Source organism: Heterocephalus glaber, unplaced genomic scaffold, assembly GCF_053883595.1.
Source record: "Heterocephalus glaber isolate CG9 unplaced genomic scaffold, H.glaber_assembly_v1.0 deba00001613, whole genome shotgun sequence".
NCBI lineage: Eukaryota > Metazoa > Chordata > Mammalia > Rodentia > Bathyergidae > Heterocephalus > Heterocephalus glaber.
This window is the reverse complement of record NW_028258384.1, coordinates 2,660,423-2,682,807: the sequence shown is the minus strand read 5'-3', so window position 1 is coordinate 2,682,807 and position 22,385 is coordinate 2,660,423. Positions and strand designations below refer to the sequence as shown.

The 22,385-nt window shown below is 34.4% G+C and overlaps 1 protein-coding gene across 3 annotated transcripts in view; it reads left to right on the top strand.

Moving 5' to 3' along the window:
- Abcb7 (ATP binding cassette subfamily B member 7) overlaps positions 1 to 22,385 on the top strand; it is a 161,157-nt gene that overhangs the window by 65,824 nt on the left and 72,948 nt on the right. For 2 of the 3 annotated variants that reach the window (XM_004867492.3, XM_087196594.1), the window contains exon 2: positions 20,582 to 20,659. In XM_004867492.3, the coding sequence (XP_004867549.1) occupies positions 20,582 to 20,659 (78 nt within the window). Of the gene's footprint in view, positions 1 to 19,670; positions 19,703 to 20,581; positions 20,660 to 22,385 lie in introns of all 3 variants that reach the window. The other variant, XM_021246490.2, reaches the window with a different exon arrangement.

Sequence of the window (22,385 nt, the reverse complement as noted above, 5' to 3'; positions counted from 1 at the left end):
TGCATGTTGTACAATGTAGTAGGAAGCTTGACAAAAGAGGAAGAGAGCAGAGGTAACAAGACTGCCACATTGGAAAGGAAAGCTAAGCACATGTGCTGTCACTGTAAGCAAGACGTGTGCATGGAATATGCAGTTGTCATGTATGAAGACTGCCTTGGGTGTGACATTTTAAACAAAGCTTATTTTTATTGTAGAGTTCCATTGATAATTTCATTGTAGCTCATATAGGAATTTATTTCTGATACTATCTCTTAGGTTTTGTAAGCAAGTACACAGCTGATGTGAAAATGTTGGTGTCTATTCTAAATGCACAATACACATTAAGAATTTAATACTTGATTTTTTTGACATTTTATTGTGGGGAACAGGGAAAGGGGATGCTACTAGAACCTCTGCATCAGGTCCTAGTTTCCTGTGAGCCATGATAGCACAAGGCAAATTAATTAATATATAGACAGAAATGAGACTTAGAGAAGAAGCTGAGCTTTGGCCTGATCAATGCTGCTCTGGGCAGCAAAGACCCCAGACCCTGAGCTTGCCACCCCTTTATTCAGAGCATGAGGAGAAACAAAAATAGCAGATGACTCAGAGGGCTGCAGCAATAACCCTAGAACAATGAAGAACTATGCAACATGAAGATTTGCTTCCTCCCAGGATATCTCCAGCTGGTATAGTCCTACCCTGGAGCATCACAGGACCATTGAGGTCTAGCTGTGACCAGAAGCAAAAACAGAGTTATGTCTCAACATGCTGTAGCTGGCCTGTAGGCAGGAAACCTAGGCCCTAATCATGATTTAATTATGAATGATTTTTCCCCAAAATCATGTAGAATTGCTCCTGACATTTTATGTTCCTGTTAACTATACACTGGATAATATAGTAACAAACTCCTGACAAAACAGCAAGACCAGTGAGATGTCAAGTATGTTTTGCAAAAAAGGCCAGGAAAGCAAAACACCTGTGCTGTCAGTGTAAGTACGTGTGTATGGAACATGTTGTTATGTGTGCAGTCTGCCTTAGGTATGATTATTGACATAAAGATTTGTTGTTTGTAAAGTGCTATTGGTATTTTCATTGTAGTTCATATAAGAATTTATTTGTGTTGTTTTTTAGATTTTGTACCCCAAGAAACAGTCGATGTGGAAAATTTTGCTCTTTTATAAACAATAAATATTAAACATTCAATATTTTATTTGTGTGATTTTTTTAGTCATTGTTAATATAATCAAGCTCATAAAATTAAAATCAATAATTCATCAATGAAAATAGTCTAAAGAATAAATGTGGGCCTGACAGACCCACCTTTATATGCCTTTATGAGAAAATTAGTGTTATGTGCCATGGGTTAATGAAGGCATTGGAACAAGGCCAGACGTGTGATTTCATGGAAGCAAGAAATATTTTCTCTACCTTCACTCTCAATCATATCCTAACTTTTCATCCTTGTTATCTATGGGAGTGAGAGCAGAGACTTTCCAAGTGCAAAGAAATTAAATCAGTGGGTATATGATAATTTTCTCAATGAGGCATTATGAAACGGTGTGATATAAAGAAGTATAAGACATGTTCTTGCCTTGAGTTTGTGGAGTAATTGGATAAAACTCAACATACACTTAAACCTCAATAAAAATAAAAAGATTGAAAGAACAGTTTAAAACTGTAGTAGAAGAGATTATATGATTAATTGACCAGTGAATTATGTAAACAGGCACTCAGAGAAGGAAGAATTACTTTAATTTTGGTGAAGATAGTGGTGTAGAAAAGATTAGGAAGAGGTAAAATTTTGAGTGATGTCATGAGGGATGAGTTGGATTCAGGTAACTAGGAAGCAAGAAGCCATTTTTGTCAAGAGAATTGATGTCAATAAAAGTGCAAAGTATGTTGGAAGGATAGTGAATATAATCAACCCATAGTGTCTGTAGGGAATTGGTTTTAGGATTCCCCCTTGGATACCAAAATTGGCTGACACTCAAGTTCCTTATATAAAATGGCATAGTATGTACATGTAACCAACACACACCATCCTATATTCTTTAAATAATCTCTAAATTACTTCTAATAGCTAACATAACATACTGTAAGTGCTGTGTAAATTGTCAGACCATATGATTTAGTAATAATGACTAAGAAAAAAGCCTGTACATATTCAATATAGTTGTATTTTTAAAAATATTTCAATCCTTATTTGGTTGAATCTGTGGATGATGAATCTGGATAAGGAGAGTCTACTGTACATGTACAGTTTGAATACTGTACAGTTTGAGTAAAGTGTTGAGTTCATGGAATAGACTTGAGGGAAATATGAATGTAAAGCTCAGTTGATGTCAGATCACCAAAGAACTATTCTAAGGGTGTTGCAGTTAATAGAGATCCATTTGAGGATTTTAAGGGTTGTTTGAGGATGATGAACCTTCAGTGGTATATAGCAGTTATTTACAAATGTGGGTCCTGACTTAGGAGCTAGGCTAGCTGCATCAGAATTACTGTGGGATCTTTAATCTACAATAATGTGAGATCCCTGTATCACATATCTGAAGATTATTGTTGAGCAAATGGAATTACTAGGAGCTTGTATTGTTTTAAAAAAAAGTTCCAAGAGGATTTTGATGGTACCCAGGCCTGGAAACTACTGTTGTAGATAATATATGAGAATGAATGGAGACCATTAAAAAAAAGGGGTCCTGTGTATAACGTTCCTTGCTGTTAGCTGCAAAATGATATAAAAGGTATTTATTAATTCTCTTTAGTATTAATATCTAATTTGGAAGAATTATTGTAAAGACCTTTTATCAAGACAGGGTTTAAAACCAACTAAATACAGATTTGACCAACACAATTACCAAGCTTGATTTTATGTGTATGTATTTATATAGTGTATGTACATATGTGTTTATGTGTACATGACAGCTGCAGAATGCATATTTTTTTCTGTTGGACATCATGTGTATGTACAGTCCCCCTCTTACCTGCATTTTGCTTCCTGTGGCTTTAGATACCCCTGGTCAACTGCAGTCTGAAAATGTTAAATGGAAAACTTTAGAAATAAACAAGTCATAAATTTTAAATTGTGTGCCATTCTGAGTAGTGTGATGAAATCTCATGCCATTGAGATTATTGCATGAGTCATCCCTTTGTCTAATGTGTTCATGCTATGTATGTCACTGGCCCATTAGTAACTTAGTAGCTGTCTGAGTTATCAGATGCACGTTTGGTATGCCCCCATTGCTTATGTGAATGTAACCCTTATTTTACCTAATAATAGTCTCAAAGCATAAGACTAGTGGTGCCAGAAATTTAGATGTGCTATAGAAAATCCCTAAAGTGCTTTTTGTAAGTGAAAAACTGAAATTTTACAGCTTACAAAGAACAGGAAAAAGTATGCTGAGTTTGCTAAGATAGGAATGTTCTGCCAAAAAATGTATACACACTTCAGGAAAAGAAAAACTTGTATAAATATTTTAATACTAAGTTTATTTAGACATCATGAGATCGATACAAGTTACCTTCACCCTCTGCAATTACAGTAGGTGCTCAAAGTGGTGGCCATTAGCTTTGAAACATTTATTAGTATGACAAACTGCTCTTGGGTAACCTTGGTCATTGAGGTTGCTGCACATGCATTTTCAATTTCTTCTCTAAAGGCTGGCAGTGTAGTGGGTTTTCTGTGATATATGACATCCTCTAGGGTGCCCATACTAGGGTGATACCATCTGTTGAAAAAAAAATCTTACTATTTTTCTTTTCCTGAAGTGTGTATACGTTTTTTGGCAGAAAACATATATGTGTATATATTAACCATGGTGGGTGAGTGGGGAGGCTAGGAATTTATGTCCTGCAGATAAAGAGGGACTATGTATGAGGGTTCTGGTTTTTCCACATCCTTGTCAGCATTTGTTAATGTATGCCTTTTTTATTTTACCCATATTAATGTAAATGAAGTGATGTTATAGTATGGTTTTGACTTTTATTCTCCTAATCACTAATGATGTTAAGTATCTTTTCATGGCTTTTCTTACGCTATTTTGGAGAGATGTCTGTTACATTTTTTCTTGTTTTTTAATTGGGTTGTCTTTTTATTGTTGTGTTTTAACTTTTCTTTATATATTTTTGATACATATTACCTTACCAGCAATATTTGCAAGTATTTTTTTTTCTATTCTGCGAGTTATCTTTGACTTTCCTGTGCATTTTGAGAATTTCTGTGACTAGACTTCTCCACCTCCTTCGAACTTTATTATAGTATCTCTGTTTCCTTCCATTCATTCATTCACTGTTGGAATAGACAGAAACTCTTTCAGTTTCACTTACTGCTCCTAATTTGGCCATTGTGTTTTTCACTGAGTTTTTACTGGCTGTCTTGGTGTTGTCTTGGTCTCAGTTCTGCATATGTGTTCTGCTTATTACCACAGAATTGCTGATACTGTATAGATGATGTTGCTATTGGTAGTTTCTCTTCATGTGGTTATATTATTATAAATGTTCATCAGTTCTGTTTTTGGTTTTGTCTAGTTCTGTTCTTAATATGAGAACCTGGGAAAATGAAAATATTATACTTCCTTTGCTCTACCATCTCTCCCCCATCATGTGCTTTGTAAAACTTTTTATTGCAGTATGTATGCACAAAAATGCAAAAATCATAAGTTTACAACTGGATAAATTAAAAAATGAATATATCCATATAAATTTCTGTGCTGACTGCCACAACATTTGAAAGACAATTTAGTAGCATAAAAATGTGGGTTCAACATTCTTTTTCAGTGTTTTGAAAATCCTGCACTGTCTTTTTTGCATCACATATAACTAAACCAATGGTGCTGGAAAAACTGGCTTTCTACATGTCAGACTAAAACTAGGCCCATGTCTCTCACCATGCATTAAACTAAAATTAAAATGGATCAAAGATTTGAATATTAAAACAAACACTAAATTTTCTGGAGAAGAGAATAGGTGGAACTCTTGAAGACATAGGTATAGGCAAAGACTTTATGAACAAAATCCCGATGGCACAGGAAATATTACAAAGAATCAATAACTGGAATCTTATTAAAAAGCTTTTGGACAGCAAAAGAAATCACCAACAGGGCCAGGGATTTAGCTGAGTGGTTCCGCTGCCTGCCTTGCAAGCACAAGGACTGGAGTTCGATCCCCGGTACAAAAAAAAAAAAAATCACCAACAGTGGAAAAAATTTTTGCCAGCTGTTCCTCAGATAAAAGACTGATATCTAAACTATATAAAGATCTAATAAAACCCAACCCCTCCATTTAAAGACCCAATCCAAAAATGGGCATCTTAGATGAATACATACTTCTCAGATGAAGTAGTACAAATGGCAAATAAATATATGAAAAAATGTTCAACATCACTGGTCATTTGAGAGATGCAAATTTAAACGATGCTGAAATTCCATCTCATTCCTGAAAGAATGGCTACTATCAAGAAAACAACCAATGACGAATGCTGGTGGGGCTGTGGGGAAAAAACAACCCTTTTCCACTGTTGGTGGGAGTATAGACTGGTACAACCAGTATGAAAATCAGTGTGGAGATTCTTCAAAAAACTAGGAATTAGAGGTTCCATTTCACCCTGCTATCCCTCTACTTGGAATCTTCCTGAAAGAATTAAAAGCATCATACCACAGTGATATGTGCACACTCATGTTCATAACAGCACAGTTTGTAATAAATAAATCTTGGAAACAACTCAAATGCCCATCAACCAATGAATGGATAAAGGAGATATAGGATTTTTTTTTTATACAATGGAGTACTACTCAGCCATAAAGGATAAACTTGAGCCATTTGTAGCTAAATGGATGCACCTACAGACCATAATCCTAAGTGAAATAAATCGGACACACACTTGTAAACATCACATTGTTTCTTTGGTGTGAGAAACTGAAAGTGTAAAAAAGGACCAAAATGCATTATATATTGTGAAATAGGAAGAAAATGTTCCAATGGGAAAGGGCACAAGGGAGGGGAGAGAGGGAAAGGAAGGAAGGGTAAAGGAAAAAAAATGGGGAATAGAAAGATAAAATGGAAACAAAGCTCTTGTAAATTAGAAGAGGAAGAAGGGTAGAAGGGAGGGGAGGGGAATGGAAAAAAATAGATATATCATGTACAGGTACAAATTCTATACAATGAATGGTCATTATGTATATCTAAATTGTACCAATAAATTTAATGATAAACAACAAGTGTCATGTTTGTCTGATTCTTTTTACTTCATATGTTAATGGTTCTTTCTAGATTCTTTTAAAATATGTGATCTTTATTTGATATTTTAAAATTTAATATTATGACTATGTCCAGGTGATCATTTTTATTATTTATCATCTTGGCACTTTATGGGTTCTTTTACTTTGAACTCTTATATATTTAATCTTTTATTTTTGTAAACGTTTTTCTTCATTTTATTTTTTTTGCCTTATATTAAATGAATGTTAATATTTGTACTTTTGTGTTATTTATTGTTCATATCTAATATTTCCATTCTCTTTTCAAAGCTCTTATTCTCCCATGTATATCCTTTCACACCCTCTTCTTTCTTAGGCATTTTACCAACTGCTTCTTACCTGCCTGTCTGTTATCCCTTGCCCCAAGCATATGCCTATATACACTTTAAACAAATGAAACTTGGAAAGCCACTCTATCTTCAAGACTCTTTTGATGAGTGCAAAACAAGTTTAAATCCTTATACCAGTCTTTCAGGGAGCTGCTATACAAATCAAAACATAAAATCACAATTCTTTGAGAAGAAAGTCTATATTTTCTCCCTCTGGTATCAGCTATTCATACCTAGAATGTAGGCTGTCATCCCCATTGGGGGGATGGTAGAAAGGGAGGATTATATTGAGTAATGGAAAATGTCATCATATTCTTCTAAAATTTAGCAGCTTCCTTTTTTCATTATGCACTCCTCTAGTTATTCTTAGTTTTTCATTACATTCCAGACTTCAGAAAAAGTTGATCCATGCCTGATAATTTTTGCCAGTTTCGTCATTGCTTTTGTGAGAGGATTCATTTTTGGAGTTTTGCTCTCTGTTATTTTTTATGACATCATTCATATTTTTAACATCACAATTACATTGATTTTTGTACCAAAACACAAAACAAAACAAAATCATGTGCTCCTTGTTAACATCAGAAAAATCAGCCTAGATGTTTCAAGGTTACTGATCTTCAAGATGACAATTAGTAAATTTAGCAAGTCTAGTGACATTACTGTACTGTTAGTATTGATGCTGTTAGGAATGGCTATCTCCATTTCACCACTTACTGGCAATGTGACCTTGAGCAGGTCAGCCTCTGAGCCTCACTTTCTAGTCTGTAAAATGAGAATGATAATAATAACATGTAGCCTTGTAGGGTTGTAGAGAGAATGGAATGAAATAATATTTTTTCCCATTAAGTTTATTGGTACAGTTTTGGTATAAAATAGTTACATTCATCATTGGGATCTTGTACCATTACATGAGTATCTTGATTCTTATTTTGTTCCCCTTCCCCTGCCCTCCCTTCACCCCTCCACCCTTCTCTATTTGCAAAGACTTTGTTTCCATTTTTTTCCTTTTCTCATATTTTTTCTTTTCCTTTTTTTCCTTTCCCCTACCCCTCCCACTTCCCCTGCACCTTTAGATCTTTTTTTCCTGTTACACAGTATCAATTATACATTTTTAAAAGTACAATATGAAGATCTAGGAGATATTACCACAAATTTTACAGAATTTAAAACAATATAGAAAGCATATTACAAAAATCTGTTTGGAAATAAATTTGACAACTTCTAAGAAGTACCTTGGAAGACAAATTAATGAAACTAACTCTGGAGGAAATATAAAATTTGAATAAACCTATTAAAGAAAGTATATTCCTAGCTTGAAAACCTACCTATATGACAACAGCAGGCTCATAAACATTTTAACTGATAAATTATATCAAACAATTAAAGCAGAAAAAAGGAACACTTCTCCCCTCATTTTAGGAACTCAACATTGTGCTAATCCTAAAACTGGATAAAGATAATAGAAGAAAAAAGTATAAATATAGATAGAAATTTGTTTAACAAAACAAACTCTTAGAAGTCAGATCTGGTAGTATGTAGAAAGTGGTTTTGTTATAACGATGGCAGTGTTGGTTCAGCATTGGAAGAACCACCCCCGAAAGTCATCATTTTAACAGAGGAAAGGAAAAAGCCATATGATCCTGTCACTAGTTGGAGAAAAAGTATTGGACTAAATTCTACAGCTGTTCATGGTAAAAGCTATCAGGAGACTAGAAGTAGAACAGAACCTTCTCAACAGATTAAAGACATGTACTCCATACTTCCAGCGAGAACGCCTTGTATGAATGGAGAAGATACAATGCTTTCTCCTTAAGGTGGGGAACAAGGGCAGATATGCTTACTCTTCATCTGTCCATTAAACTTTGAAAGCTAGTCCCCACCAAAATAGTCTGGCAATAAAATGACACAATTAGGGTAGGATTGGGAAGGTAGAAGTAAAATCTTTATATGTAGATGAAATGATCATCTACAGAGAAAATACTAAGAAATCTCTAGGAGCTCCTAGAACTTGTATTTGAATTTAGCAGGATTAGAAAACACAAGGTATATATAAAAAGTCAGGTCTGTGTATACTTGCTATAAATGAAGAATTGGATATTGAAATTTAAAAGTTATGTAGGAGTACAAAGGACCTAGAAAAGTTAAAAAAACAGTGTTGGAAGACGTTTAGTACCTCATTTTAAGACTTCTTCTAAAGCTACAGTAATCAAGGCAGTGTTGGTGTAAGGAATGACATATAGATCATTTGAATAAAACAGAGAATCTAGAAATAGAACCACACATATATGGTCCACTGAGCTTTGAAAGATTATTTAACAGCATTTTATAGAATATAAACTCAATTCAGGAGCCGAGGAAGAGATAGTGTTTTCAGGAAACGGCACTAGAACACCTGGTATCTGTATATAAAAATTAACCTCAACCCTTTATTTACATACATAAAAATAACTTGAAAGGATCTATGAACCTAAATATGAAAGCCTAAAAGTATAAAACTTTAAGAAGAAATTATAAGGGAAAATGTTTATGAATTCAGGGTAGGCAAGAACTACCTACGATACAAAAAACATGATGTATAAAAGAAAGAAATTGATAAATGAGATTCCATCAAAATTTAGGACTTTAAATGACATCATTAAAATGAAAAGTAGTCCTTAAACAGACCATATTTACAATGCATATAACCTATAAGCAGAATATATAAAGAATTCTTAGAGCTCATTAATAGACAACCCAATTAAAAAGTAGACATAAGAAGATGATAAATAGCCAGTACAGCACAGGGAAAGGTGTGCAACTCTAGAATCAGAAAAATACTAATCAGTACAATAACAAGATTGAATTATACACTCATTAGGGAGATGAAGTTATACGTTTTAAAAGCCTTGTCATGACTTTTTCTTTTTGTTGGATTCTCCCCCTTTGCGTTTAATTTGTCACGCCCAATGGATTCATTCTGCTGGGTTTCCTGAGGTTGTGATCCTCATTGTCTTTTCCTAGGGTATTGTCTAAAAGTTTTTGGAGTGCTGGTTTGATATTCATGAAGTTCCTGAGGTGCTCTTTATCATGAAAGTATCTTATTTCTCCATCAATTTTGGAAGATAGTTTTGCAGGGTACATCAGTCTGGGTTCGAGGCTGTTTTCCTTTAGGGCTTGAAATACATCAGTCCAAGCTCTTCTTGCCTTGAGGGTTTGCATTGAGAAGTCTGCTGTGATTGTGATGGGCTTTCCTTTGTATGTGATTTGTTTCTTTTCTCTCACTGCTTGTAGAATTTTGTTCTTCTGTTGGATTTCTGGAATCCTAACTATTATATGCCTATTTGTAGATTTTTTTTGATGAAGGCTATTTGGAGTCCTATATGCCTCACTTATCTGTATGTCAAGTTCTTTCCCCCTCCTTGGGAAGTTTTCTGCCATCACTGCTGCACACAGTTTTTTTATGTCATCTGCACTCTCTTATTTCTTTATTGACTCTGATCAGTCTTATGTTATTCTTCTGTGCATCGTCTAGCAGCTGCTGGATTGATTTCTTGTGTTCCTTTACAATTTTAAAGCAATTTTTCTCTTCCTGGTCACTAATTGCAATCTTTTCTTCTATATCTGAAATTCTATCTTCACATTGGTTCATTCTGCTGCGCAGACTTTCAGTGGAGTTTTTAATCTCCTGGAAATCTGTTTGCATCTGTTTTATGGATTCCATTTGTTTCCTATGTTGGGATTCCATCATGTTCCTCAGATCCTCTGTTTTTTTTATCTGTGTCCTCTGTAGATTTATTGATCATATCTTGCACCATGAGCAAAATCTTTGCTGTTATCTAAGTAATTATTTCTGATTTCATTTTTCCCAGATTCTCTTTTTTTGCCAGTTCAGAGAGTCCAGGTGGTTGAGTATCAGATTGTTCCATCTCATTTCCCTTTGGGGTTGCTGTAGGTGATCCAGAAGCCTGTTTTTGAGGCTTGTTTACGTGTCTTCTCATTTCCTCGGGTTGGGGGATGCTTCTGGCACCCACGCGGCTCACCTTCTCTGCCCTAGGAGCTTGGGATGGTGGCAGGGGAGCTTCCTTCCGGGTTCTGGGACCAGCTCAGCTTCTCTGCCCTAGGAGCCTGGGATGGCGGTGGGGGAGCTTCCTTCCAGGTGCTGGGACTGGCTCAGCTTCTCTACTCTAGGAGCTTGGGATGGTGGCTGAAATAATATTGTTTTAGGCATTAGGCAACCCAAATACATGCCCAACTAATGGTAGTCACTGTTCTTAGTAAAAATGATTATAGTATAGCAGTTATTAATATATATTGCTGTATAATTTAAAAATACCATAGCAAGCCAAGATTAACATGAAAATACAAAAACTGGTAGAATACTGACTACTCTGTACTGTAATGAATTTACTATATTATTGTGGACTATGCATCTCCAAGGATAAAATAAAATTTAAAGGTTTTTCAGGGTAGATACTGGTGGTGGGAAAGCAGTCAATATACTATTTCATCATAACATTTGTCTTGTTGTGACATTTATTTCTTCCTTTGTCAGTTTAAGTTTATAAACTCCTACAGCATAAAAATCATTTATTTAGAAAGTTTTCTTGTTCGATGTGCAAGATGTTATAGCACCCTTTTTGTGTTATAAGAGTGAGGCCAGTTTGAGAAGGCTGGTGGGACAATTTAGAGTAAGTTTGTTTACTCTTGCAATATTCTAGAGCAACTTGAAGGCTAGGTACTTCTTTTAAAGACAACTTTGCAAATATATAGGTCTTAAAATCCTTGCAGTAGAGCCGACAGTTTTCTTCCTAGCATTATATGAAAACAAGTGTTTTCTGTATAGTATGAATTATGGTCACCTTTTAGAAATTTGAAGTACAGTTGAAAAGAAAAGGGGATACTTTTAGAAAAAACTTTGACATTTCAAAGGCTCAAACAGACCTACATAAAATGTGAGGTGGAAAAAAGAGAGAGAGAGAGAGAGAGAGAGGCAAATTTGCAATATCTTTTGAAAAAGTCCTACTGTTTTTTCAGTGAAGGAGCTAATTTAGTTGGTTTGGGCCATTATAGTGTTATCAGAAAAACTACACAGTTCCATTTTATATCATGTATCTGGTCTATTAGACCATGAGAAGATAATGGAATAGGGGTTAGCAACCTACTCAGGCTTGAATGCCATTAACAGTACTAAGCTAACAATTGAAAAATAGGTAGAAGAAAAAGAGAGAAAGAAAAAAAAGGGATAACAAGGATATAAAGAAAGACACTATATTGAGGGGAGTGGCAGGTAGCTATTAAAATTGTCCCAAATGCCTGTGTTTACTTTACTCTGTGGTAAAACTTAGCTTTTAGCATGCTAGAAAAAGACTAGATATAGAAAAGCCGAAAGGAGTTTAAAATTTCACAAAACTAAATACCATCTGTAATATACGTTATTTTTCTAGTGCTAAGCAGGAACTCATTAGGTATCATTTGTAAGCATTGCGGTTGAGTTTGTTTACATAAATTTTTCTCTTAGTCTACACCTCTGTTATAAGCAAATTGTATCCAAGGAAATTACAGATAAACAAATAGGACCACACATTAAACTAAAAAAACCCTTTTGTGAAGTAAAGGAAAAAACCTAAATGATAAAAGGATCCTGTGAACCAGGAGAAAATATTTGCAGGCCATGTAACTGCTAAGTGCATATTAAGTGGTTAATTTCCAAATATATGTACAACGAGCTCATACACTCGTTAGCAAAACAAAACAAAAAACCAAAATGAGAAAACCTCCAATTTAAAAATGGGCAAAGGACCTGAGTAGACATTTTTCCAAGGAAGATCTATAAATGACCAAGAGGTACATGAAAAATGCTCCACATCACTAATCACCAGGGAAATGAATATCAAAACCACAATGAGATATTACCTCACACTTGTTAGGAAGCTGTCCTCAAAAAGATAAAAGATAAGTATTGGTGAGGTTGTGGAGAAAAGGGAACCCTGTACACTCTTGATAGAATCATAAATTGGTACAACTATTTATGAAAAACAGTATGGAGGTTCTTCCAGACATTAAAAATGGAACCAACATATGATCCACCAATCTTTCTTGTCGTTGTACTACCCGAGGATATGAAGTCAACATTTCAGAGTGATATCTGCACTCTTACGCTCATTGCAGCATTATTCACAATAGCCAAGATATGGAGAAAACCAAAGTGTTCATTGATAGATGAATGAATAAAGAAATTGTACAAAATGGGATATATATATATATATATACGATGTTCATATGCACATGTATCTATATAATGGGATATTATTCAGCTCAAAAAAAATTTTTTTTGCTATTTGCAACAACTCTGATGGTCCTGGACATTATGTTAAGTGAAATAAACCAAACACATGAAAAATACCACAGGATCTCATTTGTATGTGGAATCTATAAATGTTGAATACATTGAAACAGAGAGAAGTTGGAGGTATAGATTAGTGGTAGAACACTGGCCTAACATGTGCAAAGCCGTGTATCCCCAGTATCACCAAAATCAAAACAAAATCGTAGAATAGCAGTTTGGTGGTAAGTCAGGGAGGCACAGGAAATGGGGAGATACTGGTCAAAAGATACAAAATTGAAGTTTTATAGGATGTGCAAGCCTAGAGATCTAATGTATAGCATGGTGACTGGTTAATAATTCTATATTGTATACAGGCAATTTGCTGAGAGTAGATTTCAGGTTCTGTCACCATACACATAAGAAAGGTAACTGTGAGGAGATGGATAAGTTGTTAATTTGCCTGATAGTCATCTCACTATACACACACACACACACACACACACACACACACACACACGCACGCACAGACAAACACTACCAAAAGATGTATACACACTTCAGAAAGGGGAAAATAGTATGTTTTTTTAACAGATGGTGTTACCCTTCTATGGGGGACCCTAGAGGATATCATATATTGCAGAAAACCCACTACACTTCTGGCCTTTAGAGAAGAAATTGAAAGTACATGTACAGCAATCTCAATGACCAAGGTTACCCAAGGAGCAGTTTGCCAAACTAATACAGGTTTGGAAGCTAATGGCCACAACTTTGAGCACCTCTTGTAATTGCAGAGGCTGAAGGTAACTTGTATTAATCTCATGATGTCTAAATAAACTTGGTATTAAAATATTTATACAAGATTTTCTTTTCCTGAAGTGTGTATGTGTTTTTTTGGCATAATATATATATACAAATATGCATTATATTGTACACCTTATATATAACAAATATATATATATATACTTATTCATTATATATATTGTACACCCTATATATAGCAAAATATGTTGCTATAAGATAGGTCATGGTGATAAGTTCTATTAGCAGGAATAATAGAGGATACTGGGGATAGAAAATTGTGGGGGGATTGCTTTTTTGTATATTATGCTTTTATTTTTTTCTTACAGTTAGCTTCGCCTTTGTTAATTAAGATTCTTCTAAAACAAATTACTATGCAGGTCTTTACAAAATAGTATTTTCCAATCCCCGTTCTACAGTCACTGAATTTATAATAGCAGAATTTCAACCTGATGATTTTGTGTCTTAAGTGAACTATCCAAAATTCTTATGCTATGCTGCCATTTATCCATTCATTCAGCAAGCATTTATTGAATACCTAACAATAAAAATCTTTAATCTTTCAACTTTCAGCTGAGAAATACAATTAGAAATGTTTAAAAAAATTAATTTTACTGGTATACTTTTGAAATACATAAATGATCACATTCATCATAGGGAATTTGTACCCATAATAATATATATTGATTTCTTTACCCCATCCCTCTCTCCACTTTTCAACCCTTCTTCCTTTCCTTATTTACAAAAGCTTTATTTCCATTTTTTCCTTCTATGCTGTTTTTTCCTTTTCCCTTTCTTTCCTTTCCCCTCTCCCTTTCTTGTTCGCCTTCCCATTTGAACATTTTCTTCCTATTTCCCAATATCTATCATCCATTTTTGTCCTTATTTATTCTTTCAATTTCTCACACAGGAGAAACAATGCAATATTTAAACATGTGTCTGATTTATTTCACTTAAAAGCATGGTCTCAAGGTGCATCCATTTACCTAAGAATGTCTCAAATTTATACTTCTTTATGGCAGAGGAGTGCTCCATTGTGTACAAAAAAACACATTTTCTTTATCCATTCATTCATTGATGGGTATCTAGGCTGTTTCCAAGTTTTAGCTATTACAAATTGTGCAGCTATAAACATGGGTGTGTATAGTTACCACATAGTGTGGTAGCTGGTCTTTCAGGAAGATACCAAGAAGACTAATAGGTGTGTCAAATGGAATCTTTAGTTTTAGTTTTTTGAGGAATCTCCATACTGATTTACAAATTGGTTGTACCAGTTTACACTCCCATCAACAATGGAGAAGGGTTCCTTTTTCCCCATAGCCTCACAAGAATTTGTTATTTTTTGATAGCCATTCTTTCTGGAGTGAGATACAGTCTTTGATTTGCATTTCTCAAATGACCAGTGATGTTGAACATTTTTTCATATAGTTATTTACCGTTTGTACTTCTTCATCTGAAAAGTGTCCATTCATTTCAGATGCCCATTTTTGGATTGGGTCTTTAAATTTGAGAAGATGATCATGTTTTTGAGTTCTTTGTATATTCTAGATATTAGTCCTTGAAGGAACAGTTGGCAATTTTTTCCCCATTCTGCGGGTTGTCCCTTCACTCTTGATGGGTTTTTTTGCTGTGCAAAGGCTTTTTAATATGAGATCCCAGTTGTTGATTCTTTGTAATATTTCTTGTGCGATTGGGGTTTTGTTCATAAAGTCTTTGCCTATAACTGTGTCTTCAAGAGTTTTACCTATTTTACCTTTAAGCAGATTAAATGTTTCTTTCTTAATATTTTAGATCTTTGTTCCATTTCAGTTTTAGTTTAATGCATGGTGAGAGATATGGGTTTAATTTTAATCTTTAACATATGGAAAGACAGTTTTCCAAGAACCATTTATTTGTTGTTTTTTGGTACCAGGGATCGAACTCTGGTCCTTGCGCTTGTGCAGCAGACGGCGAAACCACTGAGCTAAATCCGCGGCCCTCAAGCACCATTTATTAAAGACACTACCTTTTCTCCAGTGAAGGTGCTTGTCCCCTTTGTCAAAGATAAGGTAGCTGAGTGTGTTTGGAGTTGTTTCTACATCTTCTGTTCTGTTCCACTGATCCTCGGGTCTGTTTTTTTGCCAGTACCTTGTTGTTTTTATCATGGTAGCTTTGTACTAGGACTAAAGATCAGGGATTGTGATCCCCCCTTTCTTGCTTTTGTTGCCCAGCAGTTGCTTTTGCTATTTTAGATCTCTTCTGTTTCCATATGAATTTTAAGATTGTTTTTCTCTATTTCTATGAAATATGCTGTTGGTATTTTGATTGGGATTTCATTAAATCTAGATAACAGTTTTGGAAGTATGGCCATTTTCACTATATTGGTTTTACCTATCCAAGAACAGGAGTTATCTTTCCATTTTCTGATATCCTCTTCAATCTCCTTTTTCATAGTATTGTTTTCAGTTTATAAGTCTTTTACTTCCTATGTTAGATTGATTCCTAGGTATTTCATTTTTCTTGATAGAAACTCTTAAGTTGGCCTACCATTTCTTACTCTTTCTCCCTTTTCTTCTTTCTTTTCTCATACCCCTCTTACCCCTAGCTAGTTTTTAGGCAGTTGGGAAAAAAAAAAAACTTTTAAAGTAGGTTATGTGTAGTTTTTAATCACAGTGTGTTCCCTTTAAGAATATATTGAAAGTTTAATTTTAACCCTTTTAGATCTCAATCACAAATGATTATTGATCAGATAACTATGTTTGCACACGACTATTTGATACTGTGAGGCCATTACATGTGTTATGTATGGATAGCTGTAAACTTACTTTATTTTCTAGTGCTCCAGGGATGCAGACTGTGTAATTGAATCCAAAATCCTTGATTAACTGACAATACATTTGTAATCTCTTTATTTTTATTTTGTTAATTTTTGTAGTGCTGGTTATCAAACCCTGAGCTATACACCTAGAACTTTAATCTCTTTTATTATTAGGTAATTCTTCATCTGTTTTAAGTACTCAGGATGAATTGAATTATGAAAGTTAATTATTACAGAATAAGTCAGTAGTTACTAATTAAATTTATTAGGATTAATTTTTGTGAACACTGAATTTTACCTTAAAAGAAGACTGCAACTGTAAGATTACTAGCCTTTGCTCTTGGATATTGATCTCATTTACAGACAGGTAGTTCTGTATTCTAGGTCAGTGGTGTTAGTGTTAAGTCATTTTATAAATCTTTATTCAATGTCTATCCAGAGCAGAGATTAACATTTAATGATTAGTGAATGAATAGTGCTGACCTAAATGAGAGCATATGTTATTACGCTCAGAAGTCACAGATTCCTCAATTTAGGGGTTCTTTCAGAATTTCTTTTTTAACTTACCTTCCTAAAATGAACTGACAGATTATCATTTTCATTGTACTGGATTTCTTTGGTATTTCAGCACATTCATCATGTTTGTTATCTTCTGTAACATATGGTTTATTGCTTTGTGTGTCTTTGGAGGGATGGTGTTATAAATTCAGATGCTAAATGTATTGAAGAAGTAAAGTATAATCTCAGCTAAGTTTCTTAAAAGAGTCATTTAATAATAGTAGCTATTTCATTTCATTCCATAAAAATCATAGAACTTTAGAATTGGAATGGACTTTTGAGGGCATCTGATCCATCAAGTTCCACAGAATTAATTATCTTGTTTTCTCCTGTTGCCCACCTGAGCTTGTACGAGGAAGATATTTTGCTGTAAGCCCTTCCCTCGGGGTTTTAAAAAGAAGAGCTAGTCTCTAATTTATAAAAATGAATTGCTTCAGAAATGTTTTTAAATCTGTTATTTAGAACTGAGCATTTTCCCATAGGAACAATATTATAATTCATGGTAGGAATCCAGGACTAGTGCTCAAAAGGTGTTAACTCATTATGTGACTGAAACGCTCACCTTTACAATGACAGATGTTTTGAATAATCAGTGCTGATTATCTCAGGGGGAACACAGGGGAGATGACATTAAAGAGTAGTATGTCAGAGACTCTCTTTTTATCTTTTATTTCTTAGGCTAAGTAGTGAATACATGGAGTACCTGCGTTCATTATATTGTTTCCTGAATTTTTGTATGCCTGAAGTGTTGGATATTTTAAACAGTGTTTTAGTACTGGAAGTTCATTTTGAATATGAACATTTAAAAATTGTTTAATTACAAGTGTTTAAAGAAAAAATGGTTTGATTACAAAAAGATAAAAAGTTAGAAATTCTGAAGGAGTTTTATAGATGCTTTCAAGGGCTTAGATTTAATGATAGTTATGTTTATTTTGTACATTATTACTTCATAATGTTTATTTGTTGTTAATTTAAGTGTCTCACCAACAGGCTTTTATCTGACAGCCATCTGTAGGCATGGTTTTGAGAGAGGAAAGAAAAAAAGATGGATAGTCATTTACTTGAGGTAACTAAACAAATGGTGAAAGGTAAAGAAGATTGAATTACACATGTATGTGCAAACATAGTCTAGATCTTGCTTTGATTTGCAGTTACTATTGTACCCAGTGAGAGAGAACCAACCGGAGACCAATATTAAATCCACACAAGAGTTTATTACCGGCCGGGACCTGAGCCGAGCATCGGACTCGAGCCTCGACTGGGGGTTGACAGACATGTTTTATACACCTTTGAGGCCAACAGTTTCTAGGCCCTCCATGAGATAGAACTAGTAAAGCAAGCAAAAGGTACAGAAGTGGAACTTCCTGCTGTTAGAACATTTGTAAAACAATAGTTGATTGTTGTTTCTAAGAGACTCTCTAAGGGGAGGAGGTTTCTAAGCTTCCTCCTCCTGAGTTCATCTAACGGGCAGGCAGGTGGGTCAAGCAGCAATATGGAGTCTGTCTTGGTAACAAGGGTCCTTCAGTTACTTGAACTAAAGGCTTGTTAAAAACAGGAAAATAGGGGAGTAAAGCTTATACCAGGTCTGAATCTGGAGAAGGGCAGTGAGAAAAACAGTAAAGCCCCAAAGGTTGGGTTACTGTAGTGAAGGAATTTGAGGGTGCGTACAAGTAGAGTAGGGTAGGAGTTTGGTTTCAGCATAACAGTGCAAGCAACCATTGATATTTTTGAAATTTTCCTAATTCAAGGAATGCCTTTACACATTTATAAATACACATAAGCAAAAACTAGCTACTATTTATTTTATTTTAGCAAACAACTGAGCCAGTTTTCTTAATAATTTCATTACTTTTTTGTGAATGGAAGTTATTTTGTTGTTGATTTCCTTTTTGGTATTTTGCAATTGCAACATTAATTGTTTTTAATATTGAGACATTAATCCAGCTGTACAACTTATTTATAGCTTAAGTAAAGCTCAATAATTACTTGCCTTTTGGGAAATACTTGACCTAAGAAGCAAAGTTTTCTTCACTAAATTGATAGTGAATTTCAGAAAGATACATGTCCATTTTACAGATGTCTCTTTAATATTACCATGGAAAGGTTTTTATTATCCCATTTTTCAGTTCCATTTGTAGAACATTACCATGAAATAAATTGCTCTAGGGAACCTTTTCATTGAAGTTTATCAGCTAGTTATATAGAAATGTGCAAAATTCATCTTGTGACCAGTATCTAAATTTAGCATTCAGATTGAGACTAAAGTGGGAACAGACACAATGTAGAGTGCAATTGCATGAAATAAAGAAAGTTAGAACAAAAGAGGAGTATTTGAAAAGAAGATTAAAGCCATTTAAGAAGGAAATGGGGTTGAAGACTTCCAGGGCTTTAAGAAACAAAGATTTAAAACAAGAAAAAGAGGAGTATTTCAGTTTCAAATACTCCTACTCATCCAAAGTAGCTGTCTGTCATCTGTCTTCCACCTTCCCCACTTTCAAATGAATCGGCTTCTTTTATTAAAAACAAACAAGAAAAGAAGAAAAGAAACAAAAGAGAAACCTAGAGGGGAGATGAACAGAATACAATTTGACATTTTAATAAGTAATTTACTTTCTGTCTGGACCACAAATTTTATTTTGTCTTCTTAGGCATGCAGTGAGAACATAACCACCTAAATTGAGTAAGTTTTAATTTTATGTTTGTTTACATGTTAGCTTTCTATTGCTGTGACAAAACACCTAAGGTAAACAACTGGCTATGGTTTAGATCTAGAATGTTTTCCCAAATTTTCATGCGTTCAGAGGTGGGGTTTTGGAAGTAGATGATGGTGATACTGTATTAATCAGTAGATTGATCCATTGATGAGGCTTAGCTAAATGTGGTGTTGGGAGATAGGGCCCGTTTGGAGGTAGGTCATTGGGGGCACAACCTGGAAGGGTATATTTTTGTCCTTGGCTCCTCCCTTCTGTCTCTGCTTCCTGGGTGCCATGGGATGAGCAGCTGTCCTCTAGCCAGGCCCTTCTACCCTGCTGGCCTTGGAGCCAGCTGACCATGGACTGAAACTGTGATAGAAAGTAAACTTCTGTTCCTTTAAGTTTTGGATATTGGTTATTTTGTCCAGTGATGGAAAAGTGACCAAGATATAACTTAAAGTATGAAAAGTGTATTTTGGTTCAGAGTTTCTGAGGTTTCAGTCCATGGTTGTTTGGCCCTATCACTTTGGGCCTATGGCAAGGAGTAAAATCATTCTGGGCAGTGCATGGTAAAGCACAACAGCTCCTCTCATGGCTACTGGGAATCAGAGGGCAGGGGGAAGGCCTGAGTCCCAATATATGCTTCAAGGTGATAGCCCCAATAATGTTCCTTGAAATAGGTGACACCACCTGAAGCACCACCACCACCACCATAGTGCCATCAGCTGAAGATCCAGCCTCTAACACATCAGCTTTTCAGGAACATTTAAAATCCAGATCAAACATTTATGAACAAAAGAATAATCTTAGAATATTAACTGTCCATTCTGAAACTCTATCCCCTCTTTTTTTTGTTCTGTTAATAGATCCCAGCATTATTAAGAAATGCTACATGGCAAAGATGGGGAAAAGACAATTCAAGACAGTTGTTAGATACTGCAAAGGTAAGATTAAGCCCGTACTTCAACATGTAGTAGGAAAAGCCCATGTAAGCCCTTGGAACATTTCCTAACTTATACTACATATTTAATACATATTTTATGTTTTCAAGTAATTTCCTTTTTCATGTTTTTCTAAATACTGGCAAGAAGGTATATTTTTGTTGCTAGAAATGCAGAAAGATATCCTTGGTATTTTTCTACCCATGGAAAAATCTGAATGTCTTGAGATCTGTGCCAACTAAAGTAACATTTTCAGAAAGCTTCTGTACATGTTCTGTACATGTTTATCCTGGTAATTTGTATCTGATGTAGAGATTGTTGTAGTTTTCCAAGTGTGTGAAGTTTCTTTATGTTAGAAAATTTTTGAATAGCAGAACATCAAGAGATTCTAAGCTTATTAGAGCCCATGAAGTAAGTGATGTTGACTTTACATTTATGAGAGTTAGTTTTCATACTAATGTAAATGAAAGGCATCTTTAAAAATTTCCCGTGCTTTAAAATGAAACAGGTAAATCTCTATGATAGAAAAAGACTAGCAGGGCCAGGGATTTAGCTCAGTGGTTTCGCTGCCTAAATGAAACGAAAGAGACTAGAAAATTAGAAAATGTTCTACTTTTTAATTTTTTTCTAGTTATTCCCCATTAAGGTGTAAGATGTTCTTATTTATGTAGAGGCTATAGAAATGAAAGATTTTTCATTATTAAACTAAAGCTTTAAGGGGAAAATATGGTTAATTTTCTCATTGTCCATTATGCCATGAATTTTACTTATATTTTAGACTTTTGCTTTGTTTAAGATCTTGTTAACTTGTGTGGTATTCACCAGACCAGATAAAACTTGTTGCTCAGCCTTTTAGAGGAAAACATGTCATAGAGGGACATTATCAGACTAAAAATTACCTTTTGATATTTTTCCTTTACAAAAATGCTTTAAGATTGTTGATCCAGAATCAATAACCCATTTATGACAATTCTTGTGTTTCAACAGGTGAGAACAAGAAGGTAGTTTTGCTTTTTATAATTCCATTTTTATAGCCTGGTCTTGAGCTGATACTGTTATGTGTGGTATTGATACATATTTTTGTTTGTGAAGAATTGTTTATTAATAATTGATCATTCTGATTATTGAAAATGCATCATTAAATAGGTGTACCTCATTTTTTAATTGTTAAAACACTTTCAATATTAGCAAGCCTAAAATTAAAACATAATCTTCGCTATCTTGTTCCTATATTTTCTCAAATGATTTTATTTTTATATATCTGTAAATTTAGCAATAATTTTAAAGCCTTTTAAAATTTTATTGGAGGTATCATAATAGATGAGGCTAGTTGGGAGATTTGCAGATAACTATTTTATAAGCTAATCCAACAAGGATTGAAATCTGCATTTCATATATATTTAAGACATTGGTATACACCACGAGAGACAAAAAGATGAGATAATTGTTTCTAATTCTAAGAAATTTGCTGTGTAATAAGAAAGACAAAATGTGTGAGACTATAGCATAAGATAGACTGTGAAGTATTAAAAATACCTGTTTCTAAATATGTATGTGAGCCAGGATAATAAGAAAGAGGAATGGTTGCATAAAATCAACTGTATTAATTGTAAAGCAAAAATGTATACAGAAGGAAAGTGAGAGATAAATTAACTATATATTATCCTTGCTTGTCAATAATAGAGTAACAGCTTACCATCACTATAGTAGTGAATGACAATAAGAACAC